This window comes from Electrona antarctica, assembly GCF_951216825.1.
Source record: "Electrona antarctica genome assembly, chromosome: 10".
Classification (NCBI taxonomy): domain Eukaryota; kingdom Metazoa; phylum Chordata; class Actinopteri; order Myctophiformes; family Myctophidae; genus Electrona; species Electrona antarctica.
In genome coordinates, this window is record NC_136791.1 from 30,740,472 (window position 1) to 30,761,420 (window position 20,949).

At 45.1% G+C, this 20,949-nt stretch overlaps 1 protein-coding gene across 2 annotated transcripts in view; it reads right to left on the bottom strand.

Annotated features, from left to right (window-relative positions):
* The window catches only part of disc1 (DISC1 scaffold protein), a gene marked incomplete at its 3' end in the record, with an annotated part of 83,840 nt that overhangs the window by 14,418 nt on the left and 48,473 nt on the right, over positions 1-20,949 (bottom strand). For both annotated transcript variants that reach the window (XM_079511783.1, XM_079511782.1), the window contains exon 10: positions 9,037-9,097. In XM_079511783.1, the coding sequence (XP_079367909.1) occupies positions 9,037-9,097 (61 nt within the window). The remainder of the gene's footprint in view (positions 1-9,036; positions 9,098-20,949) is intronic.

Sequence of the window (20,949 nt, forward strand, 5' to 3'; positions counted from 1 at the left end):
AATACAGTGAAAACAAAAGAATAGAGAGCTAATTTCCATCTGGAGCCCCAGAGCATTTCAATTTTTGAGGAAAACGGGTGAACGGTTATTGATTGTACAAAAAAATTAATACATTCTTGAATCTCAACCTTTGGTCTTTTGAATATTCATATTTATTCATAATTTCTATCAGTGACCTTTACACCATAAAACAAACTACTCGCAAATTGTAGTAAGTAGTACATTCTATGAGCTTTTTAAAAGCATCAGATTTTTATAGGGTTACATGTAATGGTATGGTACCATCCAAAGCAGCATACTTTTATAACAATGACAACAGACCAACACACACACACACAGACACCTTTTTTACACATTATTTTATGATGATTAAAGATTATATTTTTCATATTTTTACTTGCATGGAAAAAAATATTAATTTAACTGAAGTGGACAGGAAACCTCTTTTAGATTAATATCCATGAAGCAAAACAACAATGCAATACAAAAAAAGGACCAATAAATTCAATTAAAAAAATAAAACATTGTGCGGCTGTCTCCAATATCGCAATATACTCTGCTCCCTCTCCCTCTCTCTCAATATACTCTGCTCCCTCTCCCTCTCTCTCTTCTTCTTGCCGAGACGCAGCCTTGAGAATTGAATGCCAGTTGTTTTCCAGCCCATCTCCTCTCTCTGAAGAGGCTGCCAACCTTTGCACTGTGCCAACGCGTGCCTCCCAGCCATTCACCAGCCTTTCATCTGGCACACACAGACAATGGAGAGAAATTGCTCTGCCCATCCCCCTGCCCTCGCCAATTCAGCACTCAACCGTCGCTGCTTTTCAATTCTGTTATAGTGGAGGGGCAAACCAATGAGCCGTGCCATTGTTATTCCTCTCTCCTCAAGTGGAGGGGAGCGCACGGCACACGCACATACTGTAGCTATAGGTAGACGCACGCTCCCACCAAACACACATACTGTCAGGGACGTAGCTGACCATTTGGTTGCCCTACTCGTAGGATATTTGTGCTGCCCCCCCTCCCGACGAGAGCGCTGCTATTCCTCATGCAGATCCACTATTTTCACTGTTTGTGAGGACGCACACACGGCGGCTCGTTATTATGCGGCGGAGCCGCAGAGAATTTTTTTATTTTGAGGGTCGGCTTGGCACTTTTTGGCAGGGTCCCTGTGTCCCTGCCTGGGTCCCTGTGTCCCTGTCTGGGTCCCTGTATCCCTGTCTGGGTCCCTGTGTCCCTGACTGGGTCCCTGTGTCCCTGCCTGGGTCCCTGTGTCCCTGTCTGGGTCCCTGTGTCCCTGCCTGGGTCCCTGCCAGGGTCCCTGTCTGGGTCCTTGTGTCCCTGCCTGGGTCCCTGTGTCCCTGACTGGGTCCTTGTGTCCCTGCGTCCCTGCCAGGGTCCCTGTCTGGGTCCCTGTGTCCCTGACTGGGTCCTTGTGTCCCTGCGTCCCTGCCAGGGTTCCTGTCTGGGTCCTTGTGTCCCTGCCTGGATCCCTGTGCCCCTGCCAGGATCCCTGTGCCCCTGCCAGGGTCCCCGTGTCCGAGCACGAAAATAGCGTTTGGTTGGTTTTCATCACCAATTGTCACCGTTGTGCAGCACGCACGCACGCACGCACACACGCACACACGCACACACGCACACACGCACACACGCGCACACGCGCACACACACACACACACACACACACACACACACACACACACACACACACACACACACACACACACACACACACACACACACACACACACACACACACACACTTACTTTTGGGTGTGACAGTACAGTGACAGTACAGTACAGTAGAGGGACCCCCACACGGTGACTGTCATTTCTCAACCGTTTCGGACGCGGGGCGGATCGCCGGAACCGGCCCGGATTTTTTTCCCCCTATCGTGAAGCCCTAACACACACACGCACTCACAAGATGTGTGCACACTCCCGTCCGCACACGGTACATACAGTACATACGTAGTCATAAATCAGTCTGTGTGGAAAGTACGTGACATATAACATTATATTCCTCCAGAAAAATGTCAAACGGGCCTCCATCGATCACCGAAGCCACTCTCCGTCGACAGTCACCCACATTTCATTACAAATGACCTGCGTCGGCGTGATACACCAAGAAATTAGGCAGTGTCAACTCCTTATAGGATCCCTGTGACGGTGACATCTGGGTCACCACAGATATGTACTCCTGGACTTGGGGTTAATTGGTGGCAGTCAGTCAGCCGGCCCGGTCAGCTGCCACGGTGGTGGCAGGGACTCAGGGAGTGGGCGCGCTGCTCCGCTGATGGCATGGTAATCGGGGGAGAGACAGGTGGGCAGACTCTCCCCCCCCCCCCCCGGTGGGACCGCTGACTGACAGGACTGCTCTCTCTCCTCCAGGCGTCAGGAACAAAGACGCTTTTTTCCCCACAATTTTGTAACCCATTTTTTCACCCAGTGCATGAGGAGTCCAAGCCGCTTCTTTTCACCTGACAAAGGACACTTGAGGAAGGGGCGGTGCAAAGCACTGGTTCTCAAAGTGTAGTCTGGGGACCCTCCCATTGGTCTTTGAGGGAGGTTCCAGAGAGTTCCCAGCAAAATGTGTTAATATAAAACTTCAAAATCGAATCGAATCGAAGCTCACAACGCTTTGCGACGTAAGGTGTTGTGAGCGTGTAGATCTGCTATTTTCAAAAACTCTTGGGTAATTTTTGGGAAGAAAGTGGAATAGGTTTGAGACACAGAAATCCTTTCCGATGAGTTTCCACGGTCAAAGACAAGAGAGGTTTGACAACATCTGGTGTAGACCAGTAGGCCTGTGGGTCAGTATGGGTTCATTCAGTCAGTAGTGGACTTGGCCAGACCAGTAGGCCTGTGGGTCAGTATGGGTTCATTCAGTCAGTAGTGTCCACAAGGTGTAGAACATTAAACATGGCGAGTGTAGTCAGCTGACTACACACACTGAGCAATGAGCATGCATGAAAGCTCCCAGTATTCTGATTAGGCCTACTGCTCCTAGTTAAGGTCATATAATGCAGGATGTGATCATGTATCATCTTGCATAGCATTGCTGTCGGGAGGAAACCACCAAACTCCATTTTTGAGGTTTTAGATTTTTGTTTTTGCTAAATTTGTGCTATTAGTAGGCTATTAAATAGTAATACCCTTTACGTCTGTGTGTTGTTTCGAAAATATTGAACCAATGAAAAGTATTAAAAAGCGCTTTGGACAAAGCTTCTTAACTCCACTGGACCCTCAGCTCAAACTGTCTGCTAAAGCAGCTAACTCCACCACCTCTCCCCCTCTCATGCAAGTAATGGACTATAGTCACAACGCCAACTTTGATGAATTGGATTATAAATGATGGCAACGGAGTCCGTCTTGCAGGGTAGCAAGGCAAGCACCACGCATGCCTTGGGTGGAAGAGGATTGTTGTTTCGCTGCAGCAGCTGACGGCTCCTGTGTTTCGACTCGGTGCAGACATGCAAAGGTATCGCTGCTATCACATTTGGGTTTAATACAATGCAGACAGATGCCTGTGCATTGTCAAAATGTTCCCTTTTCGCCTACTAATTAAGTTAACAACTGTGCTACATTATTGCATTTAGCTCCCCTCTTGTCTTTTAAAATGTAACCAAACTTTTCCACCCATTCCACCATACTTCCACGGCGCAAGTTACCATGACACAACCACCCGTCGCGTCTCGGCCCCCTTACCACCGGCACCGTGGCAAAATATAGCCTACTTTGGCAGCCCTTGTGCATGCACATTTCTGTTAGTAGCAAACTACAGAAAGCCGCCTTTGTTTTAAATTGTCCCCCATTCGCACGTCGGCAAAACCGTTCACACCTACGGCTGGAGATGCGCCCCGTCAATCATTTCAGTCAGGACAACTCAAGAATGGATGGAATATATATTTATTGAATATAAGATGAGCAATATATTTATTATGGTTTTGCGATGTATTGGATCTGCTTTTTAGGTACTCAGATCAAGCGCATCAGTCCCGACCATAGGGACTCTGAAACCCCCGTACCTAAACAGTAGATCCAAAACGACAGGTGGTAGCTGGGGTGGAGGTGGGTGAGCAGCAGGTTTGTATACAGCAGTGAGCTGATACAGCAGCAGCAAGCAAGGAAGGAAGCAGGAGGAGGAATGCAAACCTCCGGTTAAAGTAGCCGGTATGAAGATGGAGTGAGTGTGTGATTGGCTGAGTGAATCATGTGAATGAGAGCGTGATTCTGAGGTGGCCCAATAACGGCCGGCAGCAACTGCACTGAGGTTCCCTGACTGAAGTTGCTCTGCACATGTCTACGACAGGCACAAATGCTCATTTAATCCACGCTACGCGCCTGCTCCTTATTATATAACGAGCGGTCCATGACGTCAGCTGCTGCTCGATAACAGGCTCGACAGCCAAAAGCTTATTGATATTCGGGTCTCGATAAATACCGTACCGGGTTTGTAATGGACCCGATTTTCGGGCTCCATCCCTACTCATAATGATACAGTCTGTTTCTAGCGAAAATGTAACTAATTTAGTAGCAGTAACAATAGCGTTAGTTGATTCTTCATCCATATGAATGAAACGGCCTGGATGATTTGTTTATTTTTCAGTTATTATATGAGGCGATCTAAAATCCCCCTATGGGGATTACAATGCAAATAAAAAGTACATGAACCCGTGGATTTGTGCCCTCTACCGATATTGTCGTCAGACTTCGGTGCTCAGTATCTATTCCTACACTGTAGCTATACATAAGCATGTCCCCATTACCACATTTAGGCTGCTTGAAGAATTTGCATATGATGCGATCCCTCACCTGGAATATCACAGCATTGAGAAGTAAAATAATATATTTTTAATAAATCTCACAAAAGAAAATGTCCTTCATGTCTCAGGGCAATGCTTCCAAAAAAGTAACACATACAATATTTAACATTCACATTAAAAAAGGGGAACAGGAATGTTTCGCCTTCAGTGTGTCACACCATTACTCACGTGCACGCACACACGCACGCACACACACACACACACGTGTGCCTGAGAGGGGGTGCTAAAAACGTGGCGCGCCGTGGGGTGATGACTATTAGATGAGGTGAGATGGATGGAGGGTGTGTGAGGTACGTAGGTTGTCTGGCGTCTGGGGAGAGGGCGTCTATTAGTGGTACGTGAGCAACAAAAGGTTTCTCGCCTGCAGTGTGTGACGTACTTCACTGTCTACTCTGCACTCTACCAGTGGCAATGTACTTTACAGCAGTGATTCTCAATCCTTTTCATGTCAAAGGACCTGAGTTTGATATGCAAATGGCCGCACCATTTAATAATAAAATAAATAAATCTCCGGGATCCCAATCTTCAAAGTAAAATACTCTACAATGTTATCTGTTCGATGTTTATTGAACAGATGTTGAGAAACATCTGTTCATGTTCATGTTGGGAATGTTTTTTGAAAATGTAATAATTAAAAAAACAAATTATAGGAAACCAAAAATAAGGAGACCCATAACAATGTGTGGCGCGACCCACAAATGGGTCCCGAGTCGACCCACTGTCTGGGAAACCAGTGCCTTAGAGATGTCCTGTGATTATAGGTATACTGCCATGATGTTGTGGATAGGTCGGAGGTTGGCAAACACTACTCTCTGATGGGGCATGCCATATGTCCAGTTGACAGAAAGGGTCCTGAGGTGTGACCCCCACCCCCCACCCCGCTGGGCGCTGAGACTGGAGCCATGTTGCTCCTTGACCACACAAGACCCCTCAGTCTGGTCCTTCATGAGAGTGTCATGGTTCCCCTCCAGACAGACTGCTCCAAGGATACCGGTTCTCATAAGCTTAACCCATTTAGGACGATTCTACAAAATGTCTTCTAAATCTCGACAGTTTTCTGAAAAACCCTATGTTTCTATGCCAGTCGTTCTCAAACATTTTCATGTCAAGGACCCCCAAAAATATATGTAATTGCCCGCCGAGCCCCATCTGAAAATATGAACCCTACAGAAGCAAAGATTTGAGTTAAAAACGTTCGCTCTGAAAGAATATATATTCAAAGATTTGCGCCACATTTTCACGATTTTTCAATGCTTCATTTTCTTCATTTTCACGATTTTTCAAAAATAGCAGACCAACAAGTTCATAGCGCGGCACTCGGTGCCGCGCTATGAACTTGTTGGTCTGCTATTTTTTTAAAATCGTGAAAATGAAGCTTGTAGATCTTCTATTTTTCAATAGCTAAAGTATAACGTAATGCTTAAAACACCAAAAGGGGTTCCCGCCCAAAATGGTTTAAAAAACACTCTGTGGTCACAGTGAGTGAAGAGGACACACTTGCGCACGCTTTAGGGCAGTGGGTATCTAAGTGGCGTCCGGGGGGACCCCCCACGGGGGTCCTTGAGGGGGTTCCAGGGGTCCCCAGCAAAATCTGTTAATATACCATCAAAATCTGTCCCATTAGGAAATGTTGGCGCAATAATACCAATGCATGTGTGTTTATAGTGTAAACACACATGCATCGGTATTATTGCGCCAGCAGCAATAGTACAATATTCACCGTACCACCATGAATGTATTACTGTTTTGTTTTTCCTAGCATGACAGGGGAAGAGAAGAGCTTCACACAATGTGATGCATATTAGCAAGGTTTGCAACAAATGCATTGTATTCTAAATCATTTTGAACACAACATACAGTATATTGTGTACTGTAGACTTAGTGTACCCTCCAGGGTCTTCCTTCTTTGTGCAGACAAATGAGTGTTTAATTGGGTATATCGATGAGTTTCATGTCGGCCAATATTTGGTAACCATTTTATAAAAGCAATAAGCCACGGCAAGGACGTTCTTTACAGTGATTACTGATTTCAGAACAGCTCAGGGGTTTGGGTGTATATAAGCACTCTGCTGCGCATCATGCAATGCTCCTATTAAAACCGACCTGACCTGCAACTGTACCGTTTGTTCTTTTTCTGCACATTTCTTGAGCAAATGTTTCTCCCTGAATAGGGATGCTGGTGTGCAACTGGCTAAAACCAACACCTGATGCAAGCTCAGAGACACAGATCTTGTCTCTTTGTATCCAGCAGCACAACCTCCACTACTCCACTACGCTCATTCACTAATGTGCTCCTCTTTGCTTGAATAAAAGGCCTTCTAACCTGAGCCACTGCATGTATGGGGATCGAAGCAGCACTTCCCTTAGAAATCCTTAGAAACCTTACCCATCTTTCTCTCTCCCTCAGACAAACACCACACTGCAGAAACAGAACAGAAGGTAACAAAAGAGAGGCAGCAAGACCGACTCCGACATAGAGAGTTATAGGGGGAGAGAGGAAAGTACAGAGTACAGTAATAGGGACTGTAATTGCAGCCTGTCTCGTCCATTTATCAGCACCATTCATTCATCGGTAAAAGCACAGCAAAACTCTTACACTACAGCACTCAGAATGAAATGAACCAAATAAAAGACCTCGCAGACAGCAGTATAGTGTCAGAACTGCTGGCTTGTGTCCGTCTGCAGCGGACGAGGAGAGGAGACAGACACGCTAAGCCGCTCTGATCTCCATGAGGAGGCGTGAGCACTATCCGCTGACAGTGGACTCCACTCCAAACTCCCTCAAGCTCTCAAGATTCAGCACATCCCTGTTCCGCCGTTCTCTGTGGTGGATGTCAGCCCGCCCCGGGGGCCAAGCCATCACCCTGAACAACACACGCCACTCGCTGCTGGTTTAGGTAGCCAGTACCAGACGGAGGGAGGGAGGGAGGGAGGATGTGTGAGACGAGGCAGAGAAAAGGATATTGCTTGGTCTAAATTGGTTTGTATAACGGCGGGATAAGGCAGACCTCAGTGGGAGGGGGGGGTAAAACTTGAAATTGAGAGGTAGACATGAAGTGAGGAGGAAGAGAATAATTGAGAGAACGAGGGACAGACTGAGGAGTTACAAATGGAGGTGTGTAGGGTTTGATTGGCTGGGGAGTTGGGCAGGAAATCCATGCCTCCGTTTTTGATATAACCCTCTGGTTCATTTGTTTTGTAACTGCTTCAGGTCAGACTGAATTAAAACCCCCTGAACTAGAAGATGAAACCATGAAAACATATTAATAGGGGTGGGACTATAAAAAAAAGAAAACTGCCTGCGAATTATCGTACCAAGCGAGGGTACAGGCGATAGCAAATATATGAGATGTGCCAAAACATATATTTTTTAACCAACCCCAGAAAAGGAAAAACAGCAGATTTGAGCAAGTAGTAGACAATAGTATGCAAAGAAACAGAAAGCAACAACTGTATATCTGTTAACATTTAACAAAAACTAATTTACTATAGTCCCTTTAAGTGGTTTACACTTTACATGTTTTTTTTGTTTTTTTTTTACAAATCTAACCCTGGAGGTGAGTACTGGGAGGCTGTGATCAACATGGGGCCTCTAAGGTGCTGGTATAGAGCAGCCTTTTTGGCTGGGGACCCCCGGAAATGCTTTGGCCATGTCTCGCAACCCCCGCCCCGCCGCCCCCCTCCTAGTCACCACCAATACAAACTGACTGCAAAAATAACCTTAATAGAGAAAATATATCAAAAATGAATACTGAAACCAGATATAATCATTACGTTTATGCATGCACCAAGTACTATGTAAACTCTTCATTTCCAGTTTCCAGCCATTTAGTTGCAACGTTTTTTTTTAATAATTTGGGGACCCCCCAAAATAATTTGGCGACCCTCTGAGGGGTCGCAACCCACGGCTTGAGAACCCCTGGTATAGAGGGCCAGCTAGGGGGGGCGAAATGGAGGCAAGACTGACAAGAACATTGTCTTTTTGTTTTCCACCTTATTTTCCACCTTGTGTTCATTTTCCTTCACACGAGTGAAAAGAGCTCAGAGATACAAACAGGAAAACACCTGACAAGTGTGTGTCGGGGTTGCATATTATGGTTGTTCGACAGGAAAATAATGTGCTTCATGGCAACTTTACCACGGAGGTGGAAAAGAAAAGGAGCACGGCGACATGGAATGAAAGAGGGAGGGAGGGAGAGAACAGCACTCTTACCTGTGCAATCTGTCCTCTAGTAGCTCAATGTACTTTGTGGTGTTCTCTTTCAGTCTGCTCTCTGTACAGAGAGAGATAGAATCAGAGAGAGAGAGAGAGAGAGAGAGAAAAAAAAATCAGAGAGAGAATCAGAAAGAGGGAGAAAGAGACGCCTGTTACTTGCACTTCATTTGCCACTTGTATTGCCCACGGCAGGGGTATCCTAGCAACAAATCACAGCTCCATCGCCATTAAAACCCAACCAAGTCATTATTGATGACTGCAATGTGGACACTATTAGGAAAGCTAGACGTTATGGTTGTTGTGCAAAAAAAAAGAAAAAGAAAAAAAAGGAATGTGTGAAAACAGAAGCCCAGGCCAGCTGTGTCTCGCTACACAGTAAAAAAAAATCCTCAGTGTTAAATTATAAATATTTAACTCGGAGAGTGAACAAATGAAAATGTTCGGTTACTCAGGGTTGAAAAAAAAAGGAAATTTAAAAAAACATATTTTGCTGTGCATGAACACTGTGCATGCATGGGAGGGCAGGATGGGTCTCTCAAGCTCCTAATTGAGAGAACGGGCCCGTGGGGCTGGAAGGAAATGCGACCACGATGGCACACTATAAGGCCCTTAATGCCATGCCAGATTTTTCGGTGAGGGGCACGAGGTTGGACGTGTAGCTGGTGTTCTGCCTACTGCCCCCCCCATCTGCTGCCAGCCAGCACACTGTGCCTGAGGAAGCAGACACACGCACACGCGCAGACACACACACACACACACACACACACACACACACACGGCCAGGGTGTGGGTTCCTCTGGAGCTCCTTCTCGCAGCAGAGGAGGGGAATGTGAGCGTTGTTAATGAGCTCATGTATGAAACATGAGAACAGACTACCCCCTGCAGCAGCCAACCCTCTGAACACAATATGATGCACTTAAAACAAAACTCACTCCATATCATACTGGAGATTGCACACCACTGTCTCGCAGACAGACACACAGAAAAACATGCACTTGTTGTGCACGCACACACGCTCACACACACACACACACACAGCGGATATCCATGAAATAATATGGTCTATAGCATAGTAGATCACATTGTGAAATTCTGCGTGGCACGCGCGCACACGTACATGCACGTACATGCATGCACGCATGCACGCACGCACGACTGTCACATTTCAAACCATGTACAATTCACCGACCACTTATATTCTGTGCATTTTTCAACACCCTCCCTTCCCACGCATGTTCAGTGGGACGCACGCAGAGACAGATAGAAACCTAATTGGGTCTCCAGCCTGAAATGAGAATCACACTGGGCCTTTGAAGTCTAATTTGTATTATTGTCTCCGGTGGTGGTTATTAGACAGCAATGACTCCAGGATGAGACAAGTTGGGGGGTGGGCACAGTGGGGGGGTGGGCACAGTGGGGGTGGATGGGGGGTGGATACACATACATGAATGTTGGCACGCAGGCACACATTTTTGAAAATGTAACATGTGAGGATTGTTATACAACTGGATTCTGTAACTGTCACAGGCCTCCCTCTTAAAGATAAAGAAAACTTTATTGTCCATTACATTTTGACGTAAAATGGAAAATTGTCTTTGGCATAGAGAAATTACTTCCGTGAACCAGGGGAATCGAGGGGACGAGCAAGTGACGTCAGGACTATTTAAAATATGATTTAAACATTTTCTTATTTAAAATGTCCACAGCCGTTGGCACAAACAAGTGTTGTTGTAACCCTTCTTTTTTTTTGTTAATTTCACTCCAAGCATCCTGCCTGATGGTATTTTTGTCACACCCCCTGTATGTCTCATTTTGTCTCTTCTCTCTCGTCCTGGGCATTGGGAGACCATCATTTCTACTGTCTCTTCTCTCTCGTCCTGGGCATTGGGAGACCATCATTTCTACTGTCTCTTCTCTCAGGTCCTGGGCATTGGGAGACCATCATTTCTACTGTCTCTTCTCTCTCGTCCTGGGCATTGGGAGACCATCATTTCTACTGTCTCTTCTCTCTCGTCCTGGGCATTGGGAGACCATCATTTCTACTGTCTCTTCTCTCTCATCCTGGGCATTGGGAGACCATCATTTATACCGTCTCTTCTCTCAGGTCCTGGGCATTGGGAGACCATCATTTCTACTGTCTCTTCTCTCTCGTCCTGGGCATTGGGAGACCATCATTTATACCGTCTCTTCTCTCAGGTCCTGGGCATTGGGAGACCATCATTTCTACTGTCTCTTCTCTCAGGTCTGACTCCTGGGCATTGGGAGACCATCATTTCTACTGTCTCTTCTCTCTCGTCCTGGGCATTGGGAGACCATCATTTCTACTGTCTCTTCTCTCTCATCCTGGGCATTAATTTGGGAGACCATCATTTATACCGTCTCTTCTCTCAGGTCCTGGGCATTGGGAGACCATCATTTATACCGTCTCTTCTCTCTCGTCCTGGGCATTGGGAGACCATCATTTCTACCGTTTCTTCTCTCTCATCCTGGGCATTGGGAGACCATCATTTCTACTGCTCAAAAGTCCCCACTTGGCCTGGGGAGATATTGCACTTATACAAGCTTGAGGCTGTACTACTCATCCACAGTAGGCATCTTACCCGACAATAAAATGACACAATGGAAGATCAGAGAGACCACCACCCACCAACTAATATACTTAAACCTAAAGATTTGGTGAAAATAACATTTAATTCATTGGAGAGAGAAAAAAAAGTCAGACTACAGATTTAGCCCACAGTATTTCAGGCCAGTGTGTAGGCTATGGTTATTTGTGTGTCTCACACTAACACAGAGAGAGGGGGGGGGAGAGAGAGAGAGAGAGATCTACCTGCTTGTCATTTCCATTGAAAATGGACAAATGGGCTCAGAGAGAACATGGCCGGTGGAATAGATATCACACATGTGTGGTATATTATAGTATTATGTTGTATGTGGACCAGACAGACGACTCACTTACCACCTCTCTAATTGCTGTCTGAGATGCGATCCCACCTGACAGAGCCTATGTCAGCCTATATATCCAATGGCTGCTCAGTTGAGCGGTGTGCAATGACATAGGCACTGAATAATACATGGCCGTATTAAACCAGTCTGGGCGGGAACCCCTTTTGGTGTTAGCATTATGTTATGCTTTAGCTATTGAAAAACAGCAGATGTACAAGCTCATAGCGCGCCACCGAGTGGCGCGCTACGAGCTTGTAGGTCTGCTATTTTTGAAAAATCGAAGAACCACTGACATAGAAACATAGCTTTTTCAGAAAACTGTCAGGATGTAGAAGACATTTTTAGAATCTGATCTCAGGTCAAAATGGGTTAAACCACGCTGCCAAAGGTATGGGGGTGTGTGCACAGACATGACATATAGTACAGTACTATAGTTCTCTTCTCACTCTCACATTATTTTATACTAATTATTTAAAATAAATAGCGCGTCTACAAACTTGCAATGCTTTGCATCGTGAGGCGTTGTGAGTTTGTAGACGATTTTCTTGAATGTTTTATATAATGTATATTTACATGGCCATGCCAATGTAATTTTTTTATTTTTTATTATTATTATTTGTATTAATTATCATCAGTAATGCCACTACCGTATAATACATAAGTGATTAAAGGCAAATAATAGAAGAGCTACAACAGCCAAGTAAGTTCATCATCACTTTACTAAAAAGGTCCTTAAACACTGGGAATGTGGTGAATAAAGTGTATTTAACCCACATTTGGCTCATGTAATGATCCAAATATACGCTGGCATCTGCCGATGCTTTTATTCATGGTGGAAAAATCAACCTGGTTTTTAAACAAATTATAATATTCACATTCTGTGTGGATGTCCTCATGACACAAACAGCATTTTTAAATTAATAGCACTAAATAAATAGGAAAAGACAACACCATTTCACGATAACAACATCCAAAATCCGACCATATCTCGTTCCATATCACAATATTGATATTATTTTTTGATATAAGCTAGGGCTTTTTCTCAATTCCCCAATAAAGTTTTTAGCATTGTTGCAACACCCAGCCTCTTCTCTGACAGGAGAAAACAATATGCTCTTTATACTGTATATAGTGAGAGTTGAGGCACAGGCAGCACAGGGAGAAGGCATAGTGAAGCAGGATGGTATATAGTGAGAGTTGAGGCACAGGCAGCACAGGGAGAAGGCATAGTGAAGCAGGATGGTATATAGTGAGAGTTGAGGCACAGGCAGCACAGGGATAAGGCATAGAGTTGAGGCACAGGCAGCACAGGGATAAGGCATAGTGAAGCAGGATGGTATATAGTGAGAGTTGAGGCACAGGCAGCACAGGGATAAGGCATAGAGAAGCAGGATGGTATATAGTGAGAGTTGAGGCACAGGCAGCACAGGGATAAGGCATCGTGAAGCAGGGATGGTATATAGTGAGAGTTGAGGCACAGGCAGCACAGGGATAAGGCATAGTGAAGCAGGATGGTATATAGTGAGAGTTGAGGCACAGGCAGCACAGGGATAAGGCATCGTGAAGCAGGATGGTATATAGTGAGAGTTGAGGCACAGGCAGCACAGGGATAAGGCATAGTGAAGCAGGATGGTATATAGTGAGAGTTGAGGCACAGGCAGCACAGGGATAAGGCATAGTGAAGCAGGATGGTATATAGTGAGAGTTGAGGCACAGGCAGCACAGGGATAAGGCATAGAGTTGAGGCACAGGCAGCACAGGGATAAGGCATCGTGAAGCAGGATGGTATATAGTGAGAGTTGAGGCACAGGCAGCACAGGGATAAGGCATAGTGAAGCAGGATGGTATATAGTGAGAGTTGAGGCACAGGCAGCACAGGGATAAGGCATCGTGAAGCAGGATGGTATATAGTGAGAGTTGAGGCACAGGCAGCACAGGGATAAGGCATAGTGAAGCAGGATGGTATATAGTGAGAGTTGAGGCACAGGCAGCACAGGGATAAGGCATAGTGTATATAGTGAGAGTTGAGGTACAGGCAGCACAGGGATAAGGCATAGTGTATATAGTGAGAGTTGAGGTACAGGCAGCACAGGGATAAGGCATCGTGAAGCAGGATGACAGTACTGTATGTACTGTATGTACAGCAGTGGTTCCCAAACTTTTCCGTGTCAAGGACCCCAAATCAACAATGTATTAGGCCACGGACCCCCCATTTGAAAACATATGCCAGTGACCCTGATAAGGGAGGATTTTTACGGCTCTAGTAGTGATTCCGAAACATATTAATTTCATGGACCCCCAGTTTCACACGCATTATGCTATACGGACCCCCGATTTAATGGCATTTCTATCTCTGGTACCCCAATTTATATTGTAAAACCACTGTTAATTTATGTGGTTCCATTTGTACACTCTCTGAGTTACAGACCCATAAGGGTTAATTTAGTTCCAAACTAGCATTTAGCTGGGGACCCCCTGGAACTCCCTCAAGTACCCCCTGGGGGTCCCCGGACCCCACTTTGGGAACCAGTGATGTACAGTATGGCCCCCTACTGTGCTTGAAAGGGACCAGAGCACAGGGTGATCTGGGCCTTCCCTGTCAGTGGTGGAACAAGTACAGTAAGTTACATTTACTCAAGTACTGTAATTAACCCATTTTGGGGCGGGGGACCCCTTTCGGTGTTTTAAGCATTATGTTATACTTTTTAGCTATTGAAAAATAGCAGATCTACAAGATTGTATGATCTGTAATTGGCCGCCGACCCCCATCTGAAAATATGTAGTTTCAGGGACACCCCCCCAGACGCAAAGGTATGAGTTAAAACGTTCATTGTGAAAGAATATTTCACCCAACATTTTCACGATTTTTGAAAATTAGCTAGTTAGCAGATCTACAAGCTCGTAGCGCGGCACTAGCTTGTAGATCTGCTAACTAGCTAATTTAAAAAAAAAAGAATTTACTCCAAACTTCAGTTACAGGTTACTTTGTAGATTTAGATTATCACATTAACAAATGAAGACATCGGAAAATAGCTGCATTGTAAGCTTGTAGAATTGCTATTCTTTGAAAGATTTTGACACACATTCTGCATAATGATTACTTTAACCCAGTGGTTCCCAAACTTTTTCATGTCAAGGACCCCCAAATTGATACTAATCAGCCCGCGGACCCCCATTTGAAAAGATATGCCGGGGACCCACATAAAACAAGATTTTTACGGCTCTAGCAGTGATTCTCAACCCGTTTAATTTCAAGGACCTATAGTTTGACATGCATTAGTCTACGGACCCCCATTTAATAGTACTGTAACTGCATCATTGGCAGGTCATGTGAACAACATCTGCAATATGAAGACCCATGAAAAGACTATAATAAATAACCCATTTAGACCCGACGTCGAAATTTAAAAAATGTGTTCTAAATTTTGACCGTTTTCTGAAATACTTATGTTTCTATATCAGTGGTGCTCAATATTTCATGTCAAGGACCCCAACAATGATATGTAATTACTAATTGGCCACCGACCCCCATCTGAAAATATGTTATTCCAGAATGGGATAAATAAGGCAGTGTTCTTCTGGGGGGGGGGGGGGGGGGGGGGGGGAGGATTAATAAACCTCCCAAAGGTATTCACAGATCCTGGATTAGGAAAAATTCATGAGTCTAGCTAGCTTCCTCTCATGCCAGGAGATCTCTGCGGGCGCTAAACATCACCGCTCTCTGCCAAAGAGATCCAGGCCAATATCAGCCAGAACAGCAGCGAGGCTATCCATTTGCAATACAAACAAAGCACCGGCGAGAGAGAGAGACGCCGCCATTGAGAGACGATGAAAATGAAAACCGTGGCACTTGACTTTAACCCATTTTGGGCGGGAACCCCTTTTGGTGTTAGCATTATGTTATGCTTTTAGCTATTGAAAAATAGCAGACCTACAAGCTCATAGCGCGCCACCGAGTGGCGCGCTACGAGCTTGTAGGTCTGCTATTTTTGAAAAATCAAACGACTGACATAGCAACATAGCTTTTTCAGAAAACTGTCAGGATGTAGAAGACATTTTTTAGAATCTGATCTCAGGTCAAAATGGGTTAATGCTAGAAGGTCATTCCACTCAATAGGTCGAAGGCAGCGCTAATTCATTACTCCAATTAAGATTTTTTTTCACTTGAACAGATTCAATGTCGTTATACATTTGAAATGGCCTCCGTGTATCTAATGATTATAATCATCAATTTAGACAGACAGTAATCAGCCATTTAGACCCCCCCCCCCCCCCCCCAGAAGCAAAGATTTCAGTTAAAAACATTCGCTGTGAAAGAATATATATATATATTCAAAGATTGGCACCACATTTTCACGATTTCTCAAAAATAGCAGATCTACAAGCTCGTAGCTTGTAGATCTGCTATTTTTCAACAGCTAAAGCATAACCCAATGCTTAAAAACACCAAAAGGGGGTTCCCGCCCCAAAATGGGTTAAACCTGCACGCTGCAACTATGGGTATTTGCACCTTCTTCTAATTGAAAGTGAATAATGCAGCATAATTCTTTCGCTGCCTTGTAACAAACGAAAGTGGCCCCGTCGACATCTGCGACTATACTAGGCCTCCTCCGCGTCGTCAAACAAATTAGAGGCGGCTCCCATATGTATGCAAGCGCAGCAACCAACCACCGACGTACGCACGCAGCCCGTTATGAACGGGGTGTAGGCATAATAAGGCCGAAGAGGAATGGTTGTGTCTCGGTAATTGAGTTGAAGGCACTGCCACCGACTGTGATTAATGTCTCTCAGCCAGCAGCACAGCCCCGTGCTGTTTTTCGTTCGACATTACAGCGCCGCTTGCTGCAGGTAACACAAACACAGTGTCAGCAGCATATGCACAAACATTCCCCATTTGTACTTATGTATTACTGTGTTCATGGTACACAATACATCTGCTCTTAACCCATTTTGACCTGAGATCAGATTCTAAAAATTTCTTCTACATCCTGACAGTTTTCTGAAAAAGCTATGTTTCTATGTCAGTCGTTCTTCGATTTTTCAAAAATAGCAGACCTACAAGCTCGTAGCGCGCCACTCGGTGGCGCGCTATGAGCTTGTAGATCTGCTATTTTTCAATAGCTAAAGCATAACATGATGCTAACACCAAAAGGGGTTCCCGCCGAAAATGTGTTAACAGCAGGCCGGCGGCGTAGTGAGTGGAGTGGCGACGGGCAGACTGATGTGTCTGACAGACACTCGATAATAAACCCAGGATCCTTCAAGGCTCTGGGAGGAAAGCACAAAGCATAGCGGCATGCGGACTGCAGCTAGCACAGCACAATATCCCGCGATATACAGTACTGTAGTGTACGCCATGCACTAATAATCCATTCCATTTTGACAAATACAGCGCTTTTGTGTACAAAAATGTGTGTTATACGGGTGGATATCCATTTCACGTTGGCTGTGAAATTCTCTGGCTTGAAATGACACTGGCTGTTTGTTTGTTGTTGTTATCATGTCTGATATCAAACTCAGCAACCAGAGTTTGTTAAAAAAAGACGGGGCCTCTAGGGTTACTTGACTGTGGACGTTTTTCCACTGCTGATTGAATCTGGATAGACACTAAAGAGACAGGATGAAGAGAAGTGAAAAAGCCTGGTCCTGAAAAGCCCTACTCAAAGACCTTCTCACATTCCTTGTTCCACTTAGAGTGGGCTTTTCTACCTTTGTTGTGGTATGTCTTTATGTTTTAGCGATGCCAGCGGGACTGACATAACTAGTTAATTTGAAACGATCAGCCCCAATATGGTTGACACAGATTTTAATGTAAATTACTACCATCTCCAGAGGGGTGCAGTGGGAGCTTCCAGAGTGGGCTCAGTCAACACTGCTTCTTTTATTTATTTGCTTTGGTAGTCTTTAGGGGTATTGGAGGTTAGGCTACCTCTGACAACTCCACAATGGAACGCTATTCTCTGCTGGATAGCAGCAAAGTGAAAGCTGACACAACATTAGAGACAAAAACCAGGAAATGCGCTCCCAGGCCCAGTTAACCACGACTACACTGCTCTCAATCACACGAGACGCCCTTTAGGAAGAGAGCTGTCACACATTCCGTCAAGCACTCAACAAAAGCACCCTGAAAGAGGCAGAGTCATGAATAAGTCATACGCGTCCGCTGCGTTACTGTCTGTGCGCCATTAACAGGCAATCATGGTTATTTAATTACATGGAGTGGGATGACAACGATAGAGTTTTGTCACGTCCACTTTGTGCTTGCACCCAAAGCTGCAGGGCTGGTGTTTCAGTGTGCATGGCGGGAAGTGTGGCCTGGCGGCGGACACGCTCACAAATCCCGCTGCAGTCCCACAAATAAATACCATTCCCATCACAGCGCAGAGGTGACACTGGGGTGACAGCAATATGCGAGGAAAGGAGGGGTGTGATGCAAGCTCGGCTCAACAGGATGTTCTATGAAAAAAAAAATGAAATGAAACTATAAAAAAGGATTGAGAGTGAACGTACGAGGCTCAGAGATATAGCCGTATCGCCTCGCAACAGATCACAGCCGTGGGGTTGAGCTCCATGCCAAGCACGGAGGAGATAAATCATTTGATGAATCAACAGAGCCACTAACGGGGACCGATTCATATTCGGACGTGGCGTCCACATTAAACCGCACTGACCCCTGGGGGGTCATTTACAACTCTTGTTCTTGAGCCGTTCATTTATTTATTCGTGAATTTAGTCTCACTTGAGATCTCTCTGGGGATAAAATTATACTCTCTCTCAACGGGGAATTAAACCTCCCATTATGGGTGAGGACTGAGGAATCATCAGCACTCATGCCAATGGCAATTTACAGCATAATGGTTCCAAGAGCAAAAAGCTTCCTCACCACGCAGGGCTGAAATGTTCAGTCAGGTTAAACCACTTAAGTCCTATTTTCAATAACGTATAACATTATTCTGAAAATAGGCGATTTAAGGCTCTTCTTTAGCTTCCTTTGAAGATGTAACACTGACATGACAATAGGTCTTTTCAGAAAAGAAGGGAGGGTCTTTGCTTCATGCCACTAATGTCAGGCGGATAATCATATGCAAGAAGTGCCTCAAAACCCGAAAGGCGACCATCTTGACTTTGAAGATGGCAAAAAAAAGAAAAAAAAAATATCCCCTGCCCCTCCAGCTATAAACAAATGGTAATGTGCTGTTCGTGGGCTATCAATTTCGAGCTAGTGTGCCAGCCCCTTATTACCCAATGGGATGACAGCTTAATGAAACCCCTGCGCTCGGTGTCATCCAGGCTCAGTGGAACTGCGCCTGCCATATTATGGCCGCCCACTTTGAGCACTTGAGCAAGGCACATACCCAGTCATTAACCCATTTAGACCTGAGGACGATACTACAAAATGTCTTCTAAATCATGACAGTTTTCTTGAAAAACAGTTTTCTGTGTCAGTCGTTCTCAAACATTTTCATGTCAAGGACCCCCAAAAATATGTGTAATTGGGCCGCCGACCCCCCATCTGAAAATATGTTGTTCCAGGGACCCCCCAGAAGCAAAGATTTGAGTTAAATGGTGTATTTGGTAAATGGTGCATTTATATAGCGCCTTTATCCAAGGCGCTTTACATAGATTGTGCATTACATTCACCCATTCACACACCGATGGCGGCGGAAACCATGCAAGGCACCAATCAGCACATCAGGAGCAATTAGGGGTTCAGAGTCTTGCTCAAGGACACTTCGACACTAACTCTGGGGGAGCCCGGGTTCGAACTGGCAACCTTGCGGTTACCATCCAGCCACTCTACCCCTGAGCCACCGCCGCCCCAAAGTTAAAAACTTTGGCTCTGAAAGAATATATATTCAAAAATTCGCGAGACACATTTTCACGGTTTTTCAAAAATAGCAGACCTACAAGCTCGTAGTGCGGCACTTAGATCTGCTATTCTTCAACAGCTAAAGCATAACATAATGCTTTAAAATACCAAAAGGGTTTCCCGCCCAAAATGGGTTAACTCACCATATTCTCTTCCCACACATTGATGTGGTTTACTTTACACACACACCTGATTCCAATCCCTTTGTTTATCCACATCAACGTGAACGTCCCAATATATTCATTCTCTCCTCTCTCATCATTCGCCTCCCGTTTCCCTGGGTGCTGCATAATATTCCTCCTGAAGCATAGCATGTGGCTGAGGATACGTTGACGTGAACTGGAGTGTTTGATCCTTCGCGGTGATGAGATAAATACTATATCCCCCATAACAATGCAATCCGGCTGAACCAAGATGTATACATGATGAAATGGTGCCCCCTTGTGACACTATAGGTATAAAACATGCCTTCAACAGAAGACAATGGGCTGATGACAATGATGATGCAATCCTATATCCCAGTCTTAAGCCATGTGTAGACCTGAGGACGCATCTGTGGCACCTTATAGCTTCACAACCATTATTTAAAACTTTAGCTGTTGAAAAATAGCAGATGTACAAGCTCATAGCACGGCACACAATCTTGTACAGAAGATCTGCTATTTTTTAAATGTTTTAATTATTTGTGCAACTTATTGAATACATATTTTTTGACAGTGAACGTTTTTTAACTCATATATTTGCTCCCTGGAACAACATATTTTCAGACGGGGGTCCGTCCGCGGCCAAATACAGATAATTCTGTGGGTCTCAAAGGTTTGAGAACCACTGACTCAGAAGACTGTCATGAAGACATCTGTAGAATCTGGTCTCACAGAAGAGGATGTTAGATCATTGCTACTGTGCCCTGGGGACGTGACACCAGGCCAGTTTTGACCCATGTCTCGTAGTCCAAGTTAACCCAGGACTCATCACTTCATCACCGCCCACCTGCCCCCTCTCCTCCCCTGTCTTCAAGCCTCGGAGTGGAATGACCTTTGTTAGAAATGCCTCTGTGACTGACGGGCTGGGTTTGGCAGCAGTGCAGCTGGTGC